General features: G+C 38.7%; 1 protein-coding gene across 1 annotated transcript in view; it reads left to right on the top strand.

Moving 5' to 3' along the window:
• The window catches only part of brip1 (BRCA1 interacting helicase 1), a 45,568-nt gene extending 28,375 nt beyond the window's left edge, over nucleotides 1–17,193 (top strand). Inside the window, exons 15-20 of the mRNA XM_007565556.2 lie at nucleotides 2,572–2,731; nucleotides 3,328–3,449; nucleotides 11,925–12,037; nucleotides 12,114–12,196; nucleotides 12,335–12,619; nucleotides 15,373–17,193. Of these exons, the coding sequence (XP_007565618.1) occupies nucleotides 2,572–2,731; nucleotides 3,328–3,449; nucleotides 11,925–12,037; nucleotides 12,114–12,196; nucleotides 12,335–12,619; nucleotides 15,373–16,040 (1,431 nt within the window). The 3' untranslated portion in view covers nucleotides 16,041–17,193. The remainder of the gene's footprint in view (nucleotides 1–2,571; nucleotides 2,732–3,327; nucleotides 3,450–11,924; nucleotides 12,038–12,113; nucleotides 12,197–12,334; nucleotides 12,620–15,372) is intronic.

Below are 17,193 nucleotides of genomic sequence, written 5' to 3'. Positions count from 1 at the left end.
ATATACATATATATATATATGTGTGTGTGTGTGTATATATGTATATATATACACACACACACAAAAAAAACTTTTTATATTAATTGTGGAGAAAAATACAAACACCAAAATTTGTCTTGCTGTGATGCTAAAACATTGACATTTAGTTTTTACTTACCATGTGATCCCAGTGTTATCTGAGAGAACATTTGCCTTTGTGCTAATTTCCTTGTGGAATTAGTTTCTTTTCAAGTGCAACCTGGCAGATAATGGCTGTTTTGTTTAGCACTAGATCTGCCTAAAGTACATGACATGAATTATTCATGTCCCGCTTAAGATTGCACTAAAAAGCCATTGCGGGACAGTTTGCTGAGCCGAACACGCACGTTAGGTGCAAGGGCAGGATGGGGGTTTGTCTATGCCAATGCAACTGTATATTTAGTCAAGGTGTCATGTCTTATTGATGCTAACATCCTGACCTCACTTATATTTGAAGTGCCCAACCTGAATAAATCCTCCTCATGCCTTATTTCACTGCTATGAAGCAATAACACCGACTCTTGCGATCTCATTTCTCAACCTTCTCAACATTATAGTTAGCCTGCAAAATAAAGTTCTCAGCCTTGAGTCAGGTTATGTTAAAATAATGGGCTTCTTAGGGCACTAAGAACATTAGAATTAATCCTGGTTCTGTATGATATCCTCATCTGCGCTGCCCATAAGAACGTCTTCTTGTGGTGGATCAGGGATAAACCTCCTTCTAAAACATCTTGGCACAAAATTGTCATGGAGCTTTTTACTTTAGAATACTTAACCTGCTCTCTTCATTCTACAAAGGGACACTTTTCATTTATCTGGACTCCTTTTCTCCACTTTACAAACTTCACTGTTGCACCCATACTAAACAGCATTGTGATAGATTAACCATGAATTTATGTGTATGTACATATTTGTGTTGCACCTGAACTAACTGTGTAGATATATGTTGTGCCTGAGACTTGTTCTTGTCTGTTCTGCCTTGAGCTGTTCAAGAAGGAAATAAATATCTATGTAAAAAAACAAAGGAACTGGTTCTTGGCTGTTTATCTAGGTAAATGCCACAAGATATGGTTGCCTATGCCTTACCTTTCTTCTGGAGGCTCGGTCTCCAGAAGAAGGGTAAGGCTGATTCAAACTCTGATAGGAATCTGAATCAGAGTTCTACAGTTTGGCCCTCTGAGGATGTTGAGAAGTTTTCTTAACAAGAGAAACTTCTATTTGACCTCTGCAGCACATTTCCAAGCCAATGAAGCCTCTTTTTGATTGTGAAGCCATGTTTATTCAAGAGAATAATTTGCACTGCACAGACATGAGTGGGGCCTGCTAGGAAGAGGGCTTTTAGATCAATGTGCCTCCCCTGAGAGCTGCTGACTTTTGCACCAACAATAGTCAAACAGCAGTGATTTTTATTGGAGGGACGGTTTCAACACATCAGCTCTTTTCTAGGAGGATGTAAAGGAAAGAAACTCAGACTGTTTGAAGGCACTGGACTAAACATAATGATAAGCAGATTAGAGAAGAAAACATGTTATGTTAACAATATAATATGTGGCTTCATTTAGATAATGTGTTGAAGTCCTATTGTGCACTGGCTGTTAAGTTCAGCCTTACAGTACACTTCTAAATATGTTCCTCCCATACAAGCTTATAAAAGTAAAATAATAAATACAATCAAAATATTCTTTTTAAGGATTTACAACCGATGTCTTATATCACAAAAACGATATGGATTTAACTTGGCTTAAAATGAAGTGATTGCCCCGTCAGACGCTCAGTTTCCAAAACCACTCAAAAGAAAACTTTGTAGAAGCGCACACAGGGTCAACGTGACCCTGCCGGACCGTGCACAGAGTAAAACACTCATAGAGTCTAAATGACCCCATTTCATGAAACTCTGGGAGGGATAAGACAATATTAAAAGGTTAAAGTTTAACTTATAGATACTTTCAGAACTCCTGTTGTGGTTACTCTGAACAAAGAGCAAATAAGTTATTGATTTTTACATGGACATAAGTAATTGGAATAAACTGTTGATCAGAATTAAAATGCATGATGTAAACACCCCATTTGGATTATCCTGATCATAGTCAGGCAAATCAGAAGGAAACTGACTCTGATCAGCCTTATTGTGGCAAACTGACCTGACAGTGCATGTGTGTCCTATGCCAACATGACACATTTATACCTTCAGTGGCTAGACGCCATGCATATCGAAGCTAAACCTTAGTGCGCAGTAAGGTCTCAACCAGTTTTAGAACCTGGTGTGGGTCCATTCTGGGTGCTCAGAACGAACACACTACTACATCTGTTTGTTTTGATGTTCAACACAGATGGAAATAAAGCTTCTGTGTTGTTTTTTAAAGGAAATTTTACACCTATCTTCATATCAGTGCTTCTGTACTAAATCAACCCAATCAAAGAATTTTGTGGATGTAAACATAGCTGCTGATTGGTGTCATTAGTGTAAGACCTGTGTTGCAGAGAAATCATCTGTTGAGATAGTGTGTCACCATTTAGCAATGGCAAAAACAACAAAACAATTTAATTGAACAGATGCTGGACAAGCTGAAAGACCGTTGGGTCAACACTGGTCTGTGGGAGAAGCTGGACCAAGAGAAAACTGTCATCACAGAGCCCCGCGGTGGTGGGAAGGGGGACTTTGATGAGCTACTTCAAATGTACTACGATGCCATAAAAACTTGTGAAGGTCGAGGTAAGAGTGACACACATTACCAACTTGACTTTAAACTACTAGCATCATTCATGACAGTATTTAAGTATATTAGCCCAACCTTGCAGTTGTGACTCCTGCTGTAAAATGTTATTGATGATGTGTAGCTGCATCAGAACTAGGGGGTTTTCTGGCCGATCATCAATCTTTAAAAGGTCTGAGCTCCCAATTCTGATTTTGGCTGATACCAATGTTTTTTTCGTCTGAAAAGTTGGTATTTACAGCAATAAAGTTACTAAGTTGTTTAACCAAGACACGACCTGGTGGGCACGTCAATTGGTCAGTCAGTCTTCTGTTATGGCAGAGCAAAAGGGTACAGTGAATGATTTTTCGATCTTTGTGGAGGCAAATAAGATCAGTGGATAAGGTCAGGTTGACATGTATCAACCGATAACCAATTTATTTGCTGAATGATTATCATTGCACCCCCAAAGAGAAAGTTGGTTGCAGTGTGTACAGTATAACTAGTTCAGGAAGCATGCTCATCTACTGTGGTATATTTTTATCTTTTTTCTTTTTTTTTTCAGGCCTTTGCTGTTATTTGTACTGTGTTGATTGGAACTTTGCTTCTTTTCTAGATGGTGCACTACTTATTGCTGTATGCAGGGGGAAGGTCAGTGAAGGCCTAGACTTCACAGATGACAATGCCAGAGCAGTAGTGACCATTGGAATTCCTTTTCCAAACATCAAAGACCTCCAGGCAAGTAGACTCAAAGAAACCTGTTGATCTTTCCCAAGGAAAAGCAGAATATGTAAATAAGATCACCTGGATTGTCAACTCAGAATAAAATTTATGAGATAGGAAAGATAAAAAGAAACGCTAGAGCAAAAACTAGAGTGCTAAGATATGGTGAGGAAACATTACTGCATCTGTCAACATGAGCATAAGAGTTAAAATCTTTTTGGAATTATAGTAAAATGGTTCAGTACATATTGCCATTATTACAGGAAGTGACATCCAAGTTACTCCCTTAGTTTACCTTTTTATTTGTTGCATGGTTTTTAACATTCATCTGTTTACCTGAAACAAAACTGGATTAACACGTTAACAATATTGTCTCAGGAGTCCTTCCATTTTTCATTTTATCTGGCTCTAGGATCTGACACATTTGACATTACAACTATGGGGAAAAACATCTTAGATAGGTACACAGTAGCATCTTTTTTTGGTGATCTGTGAAAAAAAAAAAAGCCTCAAACGACGTTGCGGTGTGTTTTCCATCTTTAGTAGAAAAGTTGACCTTTAAGTTTGAGGCTCCCCCGCCTCCTACTTTTCCTCCCCTTTACTCATCCTCCTGTCAGAGCACGATGAAGCTTTCACTAACCTGTTCTGTCAGCGTGGAAGGACGTGTTGGTGATTGAAGCTTCTTAGACCCTTTCACTTTAGCCCTTCACCTTAGTTGTCAGCACTCGGGTCATTGCTTCTGTTATGCATCATCATTGTTGTTTATTTATTTTAGTACATTTGAGTTTGTTGTGAAAAATGTACTTTAAATATGGTAAAGTTTCACCATAACAGGTGATTTGTAATTAAACCGCGTTCATCTAATTTTTGTGTCATTATTGAGTTCTGAAATAATTTGATCTGAAAAGTAACCATCATGGGTCACTGAAACTCTCCTGTAATACCCAAACTGGTGAAATATTTAAACTCCCTTGATAATATGGGTCCACAGTGAGAGTAGTTATTGATGTTTTAACCCAACCATTAAAATCCATAGCCACTCCTCAGCAGCTGGACGTTTCCAACAAAATGCACATGATTGACAGGCAACCCATGTTTGTGCCATGGATTTAAAAGGTGTAATGTAATGTCAAATTTTGGCCTTAGTAATGCCAGCATTACCTGTTTAGTCTGCTGTCACGGATTTAAAAGGAGTGTATTCTCATAGTATCAAAAATTAAAGTTAATTTAGTTCAGCTTTGCCATTTTACTGTGTTATTTTATTTATTTAGTCAACACAATAACTAAATTAAAAACATCCAATGCACAGTATCAAAATGTGATGTTCCAGTGTGACAGACAGGAAAAAACAGGAAATGAGTGGATGGCACATAACACCAGGGGGAGGATTGAAAAAGCCAAAGTTAGTTAGGACCAAGGTGGAGCTGACCGAGCGTGAAGAGAGCGTACATTTCTAATGACATATTCTGTGCTCACATCCACAGCCTGTGTTTATGTGCTGCACATGCAGAGCTCCACAGAGAGCTTGCCAGCTCCTGCTATCTCTTGTTGACTGTTGTCATAACTGTGAAGCTTGTAGGTTCAGGTGGTGACTGCTAGCGCTTTAACTTTGTGTTGTCTTTAAAGGTGACATCCTCAGGTTTTTGTTTTTACTCATTCAAAGGAAAAAATATTTTATGTATTTTGCTTTTACTTTTTTTTTTCATCTAACACTGGGTTTCCCACATTCTGGTTTTTGTTATGCTACCAGTAATTAATCCTTTTTATGTTTTTCTGTCTCTTAGTAGGACTTAAGTTACTATCTTGTAAAGATTAATGTATTTTTGAACTACTGCTTAGGTTGCATCATAAGAAACACCCCAACAATATTTTACACCCTGTCTTTTTATTTTCATTTCTTCTTTTTTTTTAAGTGTCCAAAGGGTTTTTGGCCTCCTCGTGTCTCCTTGTGTAGCAGTAGAGGTAGTGTTGCCTCTAGAGAGGCCCTCATGGGCTGCAAAGGTCTGTGAGCCATTCGTGTTACACTGTTGAGAGGATGAGGAGGACATTGATACTAATGACCACAAGGCCATGCAGCTAGTCCGCTTAAACCAACCAGTGCACAGCCTTTTTTTATTGGAGGATAAACACAGGTACAGAGAAAACTATTGAAATTTGTGGTTAAAAAGAAAATCTGCTTATCACTTGTGTTTAATTACTGTCATTTCTTTTATGAGCTGAGATGTGCCTCAGCACATCTCAGCTATTGAAATAAATGTGTTTAAATGTGTGTTTAAACAACTTGTTCCAACTTGCTGTCAAGCATACTGATGAGCTGCAGAATGAGCAGTCATTACCAAAGAGTTTTGTCGCTATATGTAGTAGCAAATATCTTAATGTTGTGACAGGTTTTACTTGCTTGCTGTTGTTTTGCTACTGTTGTTTTCTTAACAACAAGGTATTTGCAGCAGCTGTCAGTGTGTGATTTGCTGTTCCTCACCCCTAATCCCTTTAAACTACCACAAAAATCAAAGGTCAGCCTTTGCTCCAGATGTAGTGGCCAGTCCTTACGCCTGAATTTCAAATGTCTGCCTATATATTTCTTCCTTATTTTAATTGTAAGTAGTTATTTAAATGTCCTGTGAGATTATATATTTACCCATTTATCCATAACAACTGGAACTTTCAATATCCAGCAAGTCACTTTTCGCAATTTACCGTCTATTAATTTCACTCTCTGCAGCTGCAGCTGTGAAATTACCGTAATAACCCGATATTGGCTGGAAAGTGCAATGTCTCCCCTTTCAGAAACCGTTGGAATTTTTCTGATAGTGCCAAGTGTGGCAAAATTATGGTACTGCAAATTTGGATGTGTCGCCGGCGACACGTTCCGGTCTAGAATGGTTAAACCAGATGTGGAGGCATGTCTTGGATATTTAGAAGGACAGGGAGAATACAGACATAAAGAATTATTATGCTGTTCCTCATGTTAATACCTATAATGTGAATATAAAGCTATATAATAGTATGCACTAGGGCTGAACAATTAATAACAATATGTATCACAATAGACACACGATCAATATCAATAGATTCAGTAAATAATGGCCTAACTCAACTTTTGACAAGAGGTGGTGATTTATTTATTTATTTATTTATTTTTTAAAGACAAAATAATTTTTTCTCAAAATTGACTTAACCCTCTATGGCATGACTTTTTATTTTTTTGGGGAAAAAATATTTTCCTGCATTCTTTGGGAGCTTGGTGGCCCTTAATTACATATTAATTATAAAATTGGGCCCTGACATCTCCCGGAACTGGATTTGGGTTTGTTTCCTCAGGGCAACATTGTGCTACAAGGGTTCTAAAACGCCAAGGTTTCTACAGTGATTATGAGAAGTGAAATACAAATAAAATAAAAACTATATTCATAAAAACCTTTTTTTTTGACAAAAATAAATCAGACATCCAACTCACCAAATATAAAACAAACAACTAACTTTCATTAATGAATTGTACATTTGAGCAAATTACTAAAACGAGCATTTGTGTGTTTGTACATGTGTAATGTTTGGTGGAGTTAGAATCACTCAGGATGTTGAAATCAGTCTTTTTCCCTGTTATATGTTAAACATCAGGAAGGAATTGCTTGCTGATGTGAAAAAAAAGTGTGTATCACATTTTTGGCACTTGATTATTGGCGAACCTGGGACTCACCATCTGTTTATCTGATTATCTATTATCTGGTTGTAGTGACCAGATTCACATCAGTGACTGGAGTTAGGGCTGCAGGTTCTTTTTATAAGAGTTTGTAGTTCTGATTCTTTGGTAGAATTTGAGCCAAGCAAAGGATAAAATTTCCACCAGCTCCCATATCTGTTAGATTTGGTGGTTGCACGGCTCGCCCTGTATAGGTTGTAAGGAACACCTTCTACACCAGTCATACAAAGTACCCTCCAGACCCATATTTTTGGGTTTGGCAGGTATTGCTTCAGTCTTTGCCTGCCTTGGAATGAGACCATTTGTTCATTGATGACCAGCTCATCACTCTTTGGGACTGAAGTCAGTTTTGAGGATAAACACAAACAATGAAATAATGGTTGTACAGTGGATCCTCATGTTTTCATTGGGAATGACCCCAACTTATGAACCATGCACCTTTTGTCCATGAAATGATCTTGCATCCATCGCTTGGTGCTGTTAGTCAATAATAAAGTAAAACAATTGGCTGTGATAACTATTTTGTAATAAATTGTATATCATCGCATTACAATAATAATGTCTGAGCAAAAGGGCCCTATAACTGCGCAATGTTGCCCTGAGGCAACAAACAAAAAAACACAGTTTTAGCATATAAATTATAAAAAAAAATTGTCTTGAAATGATCTACAATGCTTCTTTACATACTCACAGATATGAAAATATTTTTAGTTAGAGTGACCCAAATTTGAGTCAAAAAGTTTTTTTTTTCCATAGATAACCAGTGGTGTGCAGAGACTTTGTGTTGCTCTTTGTTCCATACAGTCAGAGGAAACCCTGGTCACACAGGCAGTTTTGCTGGTGTCTTTTTAAAATAACTTTAAAACAACAGTATGATGGAAATTCTCAGCATTTTGAAACTGCACATTTTCATAAGCTCTTTATGTGGTGATGCTGGTAACTGGTTGAAACTTATATCCATACTTTAGTTGCCAAAAAAAAAATAAAATGGATAAGGAAGATACATTTCTGAATTTCTACACTAAGGGCATCTCAGCTCTGTTTATATCTGTGCTGATGTAGACTTTTATGGTGACAGCCCTCTGCAGCTCGGTTGCAGGCAGCCTGTCTGTCTTCAGCGAGCAGCAAGAGCAGCCATTAGCTGCCATTAGCTTCTCCTGCTTCCTCAACTCTTCAGTCAGTCTGACACAGTCATCAGTTCAACATCATACCTTCACCAATAGTCAGAGCAGAGCAGACCCATTCCACTCTGTGTCCACATTGCAAAGTAATCACACATTTCTAAAGCTGAATAACACTATCAATCAATGCTCACCAGTCACCTTAGCAACGCTTGCTACTCCAACTCCTGACTTGCCACCAGGTGGACGGAGAGGAGGAGAGCAGGAGGGAGAGCTTTGCTACGTCCAGTGAAACTCCAAACTCTGTGACGTCTGTTTGCTTTCTAAAAACTTCAAATAAACTGTGTGAAATATTTATTCTCAGTACATCTTGTTTTATAGAGCGAAAAGTGAAAGAATTAATGTTCTGGTTAGGGGCATACCAATCACAGTTTTCTGGCCAATTACAGATCTTTAAAAAGTCTGACTTGCCAATTCCGATAGTGTATGCCCATTTTTTTTTTTGTCTGAAATGTGATCTAAATATAGCAAGAAAGTTGCTGAGTTGGCAACAGTGAGCTGACTACTATTAACTGCAAATGTGCAGACATGACCTGGTGGGCTGGTCTATCAGTCAAACCTCTCTCATGGCAGAGCAAGAGAGGACAGTATTTGATTTTTAGACCTTTGTATAAGATTAGCTTCACATGTATCGGCTAATAATTGATTTCACAAAATTAAGGAAATTCTTAATTTTGATGAAGTCAAAATTTTTAAGCTGATATCATCTTTAGGTTGAACCTTCATTACAAATATTTTTATATTTTCTATACACTGATGTTTTCATATACCAACAAGTGAATTGGAAGACAAAGGATGACTTTGTGCAGATAGTGTGAGCTGATCCATGGGTCTCTTGGAAAGGAGCGTGATAGCCCAATACCTTTGTCAGTGTGGGCACACACACACAAGAGCGCACACAGTCTCAAAGTTGAGCCTCTCAGCTGTCAGCTCAGCCACATGTGGCAGATGAGGCGCTCAGCAATCTCAGTGACAGGCACAAGATGTCCCTGACCGCCAGGGGCGTGCACGCTGACGCGCACACACGCCCGACGTAAAACGTAGCTGAGGCAGATGCGCTGAGCTGCGAATCATGCCTTGTGGACGAATAAATGTTTGTGGAAATGAACAGGTTGCTGTGGAGGACAAGGCCAAAGCAAACTGAGTGATCGCTTGACATTTTAACTAATCCCTTCTAGCTTGTGGTTTCTTGCACATTTGTGATATTTGCTAGCAGCCAGAATTGGCTTTTTCACATATGCAACCTGTCATGTTGGATTGAACGGTGACATGGTAGAGACCGGGAATGTGATGGCTCTGATGCTGAAGTGGACTGTGATTACATTTAGATGACACCGCTGGCTTGAGGCTAGCACCCTTTCTGTGGCTTGAGAAGTGGATTCTTTAACTGCTCTGATGTCTCACATGTTGGCAAAGTTCTCACCACCAAGCCAGGAGTGTTTCTAAACCTTTGTATGTTACAGTCTGGCTTCCTCTGACAGCCTTTGCTACTGTTTTGAATCTGCTAGCAAACATTAGCTTCCATTGTCTACTGGTTTACAGCGTCTTAGCTGAGGTGTCATCAGTTGTGATAAAACTTTGGACTGACTTTTTGGATTTCCTGTGATTGCTTATTTGTTTATAGCATCTTTGGCAAGCCACAGTGGTGTTGCGTGATGCGTGTGAGGGGACAGGGTGTACCTGCCGCGGCCCCGTGTTTTGTGGCTCTGGGCGAACACACGGTACCTGTCAAAAGCAGTTAGAGCTGTGCTCAGCAGCCTGCCCTGCATGGCATCTCGTCAGACGCCAGCTGAACTTTTCACTTGTCAATTCTGAAAGGTTAGCGCCAAAATCAGCAGCGACAGATGCAAATGGATGGATGCTTTCTTGGCATTTTTGTGCAGGGATGCTTGATGTTGCCTGGCCCATCTTGCCTGCCTCCTCCCACCTCTGTTTTGCTCTCTATTTTCCTTTTAGAAAACAGCTGTTGGGGAGGCCAGGTAGTACCTCACAATTTCAGACCTTATATGACCACCTACTGCTCCGTCTCATCTTGCATGTTAATCATTTTGGATAAAACCTTGTTTGCAAACTTCACTGTGTTTAATGTGACTTTATATATAACAGTTTGTTAGAATCATGACCTGAGGAAATGTAACCCATCAGGCTATGATTTTATCTCACTAGTTCATTTCCTTTCTATATTCTTCTGTTAGGCTATATTCATAAATGGCATGGAAACAATTTCAGTTTTTATGCTGACGATAATCTGCTATATTTATCCTAACTCCTAAATTAAAAACAAATACAAAACAGAAATCCTTGTCTTCAAACTAATCACGGAACCTTGGTGATCCAGGACAAGCTCTGCTATTGTCAAATAGATCAAGTCTCCTTGCAGATAAAAACCCAAATGAGCAAACTCCTTCTTTAAAGAGGTTGTAATTCTGTTTGCTCCCTGCAGATCACTTTGCTCTCACACTGTAAGGTTTATGAGTTCCTCGAGTTTCTGAAAAAATCTAAAGCTGAACTTCCATTTATCAGTCTACTCTTCTTGTGTAACCAGATCCCGGTTTTGTCTGTGAGGCAGACACATTACTTTTAAAACTGCACTTAAAATTTTCCATTTTAATAAGATGATAAAACCCAGAGAAACAACCATTTCTAGAGATTAGGCTGAGATTACGCTGTTTGGAGGCCAGAATAGTTTGAGCATTTTCCTTCATATTTCCCCTCTTCTTGATGTTAACATTCACAATTATGTTTACTAACTTTATGCAATAAAGAGATTGTTACCAGCCCCATCAGTGTCTCTATGTCTATCTATGTCCTGTCTTTTGAACCGTTATCTTGTCAAACAATGCTTCCTCACCACTGTCATGTTGTTTCTACTCAAGACAAAGGACTGCATCCAAGTAAAGATTTAATGCAATCTGTCACTTTAAAACATACCTCAGAGACCAGTATTTATTAACATTTTATGATGAATCTGACTGGAACTGTATTTGAAGCAGGTCAAACTGGATTCTGTTGATGAATTTACTATGAATGACTAATTTCTAGTGTCCTTACTAAAATTGAATTGGAACTGTAATATTGCTTAATTTCATAATTTATTCAACAGTTATAGTGTACATGCACAATTTCATCGTGAAAGTTTTTATTCTTTTAGCATATTTAATAATTTTTGTGTCCAGTAAATTACAGATTGTCCAAATAATTACAAGAAAATGAAGGTGAACTACAGATTTATTAGATGCCAGGTGCAATGCTTGAAGCTGCAGCGTGCAACTTTTATAAACAATATGTTTTTTATACATTTGTTAAAACCATCAGCATGTACGCGAGAGTATCTGACAGTACTAAGACTTTCCTCCTGGGTCTGATTGGTTTGCGACAGGAAGCGTTGTATTTCTGCACATGGCAGTAGGACCACAGGGAGAAAGGAGAGGAGTTTATTTTTTTCACAGAAAAAACTGTCAGGATACAATGACAGATTTAAGAGACATGTAAAAAGCATATTGTTTATAAAAGTTAATGGTGCAGCTTAAATATACAAATGTAAAGTGTTCTCTCTAGAATAGTAAAAAACAAACATCATGTAACAAATGTGCTGTATGTGATTTTTAGGTGGAACTAAAGATGAAATACAATGACCAGCATTGCAAGTCCAGAGGTCTCCTTCCAGGCCATCGCTGGTATGAGATCCAGGCCTACAGAGCCCTAAACCAGGCACTGGGGAGGTAAATGCCTCACTCTGTCCTAAAGATGCTATTTGCACTTCCTTCTGTAATGACATATTTCTATGTTATTTTACAGATGCATCCGGCACAGAAATGACTGGGGTGCCCTGATTCTGGTGGATGACCGATACAAGAATAATCCTAATAAATACATTGCAGGTTTTGAATGTTTCTGATTAACTCAATTTATTTAGTTTCGCATAGCCTTTCAGTTTGAGCACTAGATGGCAATATTTATCCACTGAGCGACTCTTTGAGATGGTTACCTCTGCTGTTTGTCTGTTTGTGCAATGCTAGGTTTGTCTAAATGGGTCCGCCAGCTTGTCCAGCATCACAACACCTTCAGCAATGCTATGCAGTCTCTGGAAGCTTTCACTAAGGTGCAGCAGAATGTGGAGGTGGCCCCTGTGAACAGCCTGGCATTCAGCGTTTCTGATTTGTCTGAAAATAGTCCCTTGTTTGTGTCGGCTCAGAGTTTTAGTGGAGAACCAGAACCTCGGAGAACCAGTTCATTTGACAAACCCTCTTATTCCCAGCAGAACACAATCACACAGCTGAAAACTGAACACCATAACACAGCAGGTGAGGAAACATAACATTTTTGTTTAATGAGGCATTTACACACTCAACATTTGTATCAGGATTACTGCTGTGTTTTTCTATCTTGTATCTTTGAAGTTCCATCATGTCTGATATGACTAAAGTAAGATTTCTTGGCCACTTTTACATAACAAATATAAATAAAGGAACAAATTAACTGAATAACTATCAAGGTATGAAAAGACATTAATGTATGAAAGGAAAGCAATATAAGGATCGGAGAAGAGGATACACAGATTCAATATCAAGATGTGCTGGAGGATTTGTGATGAGATTCACACATTGGTTCATGTTGGGATGTTTAGAGCTGTAAAAGAATTTTAGAATACTTAAGGTATCAAATATAATTTCCAATTTTTCCAAATTCATACTGGAAAAATTGTATTATGAATTTTTTATACTACATATATACCTATATGATCTCCAGTTTTTTCCACACGCTACGGTTTCAGAACAACTTAAAAAAGACCATGTAATTCATACTCTAATGGTTCAGCCTTATCATATTTCTATCTTTATCAGTTTGAGTAAGAGCATACTCCAAACTCCCAGCAACTCTTTAAACGGGTCCAGAATGCTGATCCTGTTCACCACATTAACCTTGTATTGACACTACAGGTTGGCGTGTACAATATTTAAAGTTTAAAGCGGTATATTTGGACAGTACTGTTTGTTTAATTTAGCTAAAAAAATTTTATTCATTCTGGGAACTCAGACTGAAGCAAACTGGTTGGAGCAGGAGCTTCTTTCTTTTTCATTCTTTCCTTCCTTCCTCCCTCCCTCCCTCCCTCCCTCCCTTTAAATGAACCCATTTAAATAAAGAAATCCCTCCATGGGTGATACCACGATAGAGGGCGTTAATTTTATAGCGTTAACACCGGTGCTGTAAGTGGTCCGGTATGAAACGGGTGTGATAGAACAACGGAACCACAGCACTTTTAAATTTCAATAATCAGAATACCGAAAAATGTTTCAGTTGTTTTAAAAGGTTTTTTAAAAGGTTTATTTCAGTCTGCCTTTTCCCCATCGATATGTTAGCTAATCTTACCCACTTTGTCTTTAATAATGGGTACCAGTAATACAGATGACATTGAATTAGGTAACAGACCATGTACTAGACAGCCAGTGAAACACATAGAAAGTAATGTACAGAGTTTCTTACTTGCATTTTTCAGATGCTCAGTGGAAATGTTATCCATCCCACAGGCCTTGTTGTCTTTCATTGTCATAATTGCATGATATATATTTTTTGTGGGGATTATTGTGAATGCCTCTCATGACAAAAGTGTAACTTTTGACACAATTAAACAGCGCACTGTTAGTTATGATTTTTTGTTTCTTAGAATTTAGCTCATAGAGAGCCGACCACAGGTTGCACAGCAGCAGTTGCCTTGTAGGGTTGTAGGAGTCAAATAGCAGTCAGGTCCTTCCTACATTCTCTATGTAATGTGCTTGCACAGGTTCTCTCTGTGTACTACTATTGTCCCTCACGGTCCAAAAATATTCATGTTGGATTAACTGGTGTCATTATTTTGGTCTTTAGGTGTGAGTGTGTATGAACATGGTTGTTTGTCCTGTGTGTCTCTGTGTTGCCCTGTGATGGACTGGTGACCTACACCTCCAGCTCCCTCAGATTTGGGGGGTAGCATGGGCTAGGTTGAGTGGCTAGCCTGATTACTGTAAGGTCTTTTGCATGCCAGAGTGGTGCTGCAGCAAGCTGATGAGGAGATGTTGGACTGTTCCAGCTGTCATTGTTACCCAGTGACAGCTGGAGATCAGGTATAGATGAATGCATGTTGCTGTTCTCTAGGATCTGTTTGGTCTTTGTTAAACAGGAAAGCACTTACGGTATTTCTCACTTTGTCAACACAACAGCTGGCCCAAGATGTGCCTGTTTGAAAATGAAAAAGTATGCACAATCAAGACTGATTGCAATACCTTAAAAACAGCAAATGTTTGCTAACTTCAGTTTGATGCTCTGTAATCATTTTTGTTTTTCATTATCTTTATTTCAAGGAATAAAAACAAATGGATTCTATTTCTATTCAGTCTGATACTGAATAGAAGTATCAGACTGATACTTTCATATTCAGTAAAAGACTGAAACACCTACGTGCCTATGTTTTATAAGTTTTATTTGACAGAAAATAAATAAAGGACACTTTTACTGTTTTGGGTATTTTTGTTCTAGTTGGACCAATGTAACTACTGAATGTTTTGTACAGAAACAGCAATTATTCCATTTCAACCATTTTTACACTCAGGATATGTGTAGGGATGACATCAGCAGCAGAAAATGCGTCGAGGTGGTGTGTTTGCACATTGCCTTGGTGAGCACCTATTGTCTTTGGGTTCATGTGGAGGTTAAGCAGTTTGACTATTTCAGTGTGGTGAATGAAATGGTAGAAAGGCAGCAGCCCACCTCCTTCAACCCCTCCGGCTCCCTCAGAATTGGGGTGGGGAGGTATGGTAGAGGGTGTGGGGAGTAACATAGGGTAGGTAGAGTCGCTCCCCTCATTACTGTAAGGTCTTTTGCGTGCCTGAGTGGCGCTGTAGCGAGCTGATGAGCAGATGTTGGACTGTTGCTTTTAATTAATTTCCATTGACCTTTGTTTGGGTTATATTGAGCGTATGCCCACATTGGATCTTTATCTCCCAGGCATGACACTCTGTCTAGTTAAAAAGTAAAACAAGTGGTCTGTTAACTAATTTGAAATTGTTTTTTGTTTGCACAGACCCGCTGAAGGGACTGCAAAGTGCTCCTGCTAAGCAACTCTCAGCCCAGCATTTGTATCACATTTTCACTATCAGCCCTACAAACACCAACCTAAAGATGCCCATCTTTAAAGCGAAACCAGCAAACTGCTCCGTCCGGCCTGGGGCCCTGCAGATTTCTTCTCCACCAGTGAATCTAGAAATATTGCACACTAAACAAACGGATGGAAACTGTCTCAGTGAAAACACTGAGGCTCCGGGGGTCTCCACAATAACCACTCCTCCTGGCTTTAAAAGTGAATCACCAGTACCAGCAAAGTCTTCAGATGATGATGAGGACAAGAGTGTTTTCTATACTCCGGAACTTTTTGAGGATGAAGGAAACCTGCCGAAAGAGAACCATGTGTCCTCTCCCAGAATTGATCCTGATACAGAGAGATCAGCCACTCCATCCCAGGAGTTAGCCCCTGCGTTTGGTGAACAGAGTGTTGCTTCAGCCAGTAAGCAAAGCACAAAGCTATCACAGGGCCAGAAAGAGGACACAGAGGCACTGCAGCAAAGTGAGAAAACAGAGGAGGATGAGAGCCAGAACAGACAGAGAGGAAGTAGACTTCACAGGCTGTCCAGGTCCAGACAGAGAGTTTCCCTCAGTCAGGCAGGTAACCACCAGTCTGGACACACAGAGTAGCACACACACTACATCCTTACAGAGAAGGAAGGTTTCCACCAAATATTAGCAAAGGACTCAAACCATGCAATTAAATTGTATGCGTTATATTGTGTCTTTGCTTCTCGATTCTTAATCATGTTTGATCTTAAATTGTTTATATTCCCTTAATGTTGTTAAGCATGTTGCAGTTGCCTCAGGCAATTTATACTCTGACACTGCACACAGCCGTCTCTTGCCAGCTGCTCATGTGTTGTGACGGCTCTTCTTGTTAAGGCCCATTCGCAGCTCAAATAAACAAAACCAACCAACATTATCAAGATTGCTGCATAAACTGAACATTTCTTTGGGTAAATCTTTAAAATACACAAACAGGAATTTGTGTATTTTCTGCAGGAGTAAATAAGTATGTAGTTCAATTTAATGATGTGTCTGTAGGTAATGAATGAACACAGCAGAAGCTCTATTATGCCCGATTGAACCCTGAATGGAGGACCATCTTACTCTAAGTAGTTTTAGGTTACTCACTGTGTGTTTGGTAGGGATTTGTTTTACTGTTGGAGAATATACTGATAAATAGCAAGTTAAGCTAAAGTAGAATTTTACTATTTCGTTTAATTGTTTTTTTTTCTGTTTCTTCTTCTAAATTCTTCAAAGTGTTATGGGTAGAAAATCAATAGTATAAATAAACCCACCCTACGCTACATGAATGATAACACCGCTTTCATTAAATAAAACAGATATAATCAGTAAAAGTTGTTTAGATGTCATCACTAAATGATACCCTGCTTTGAGTTATTTTCATTGGTTGTAATTGGGGTTCTTAGGGTAGCACTGATGTTAGAAGATATACATTTATGTATTTTCTCCCAATTATACTCTTATTAGAGTTGTTACTGATTCCTTTACTTTCTGTGATAACAATAATTATAATTTAAGTGCAAACTGTTTGAATGAATACAGATTTAATGTCTAATGTCTGGCTGTGTAAAAGAACAAGAATGAAATGTAACAAAACAATCTGGGGTCTTTACTATTTTAAACAACTGTCTCTTAAGTTACTACCCATTAAAACATTTCCTAACAGAATATTGCAAAAGGGGATTTTTTTTAGATTTTTGAAGTATGGATGTTTTGAGATGTTATGAGTTGACAGTATTTTACCTGCAATAAA

Source organism: Poecilia formosa, unplaced genomic scaffold (genome assembly GCF_000485575.1).
Source record: "Poecilia formosa unplaced genomic scaffold, Poecilia_formosa-5.1.2 Scaffold179, whole genome shotgun sequence".
Classification (NCBI taxonomy): Eukaryota; Metazoa; Chordata; class Actinopteri; order Cyprinodontiformes; family Poeciliidae; genus Poecilia; species Poecilia formosa.
This window is presented reverse-complemented; position numbering and strand designations above follow the sequence as displayed.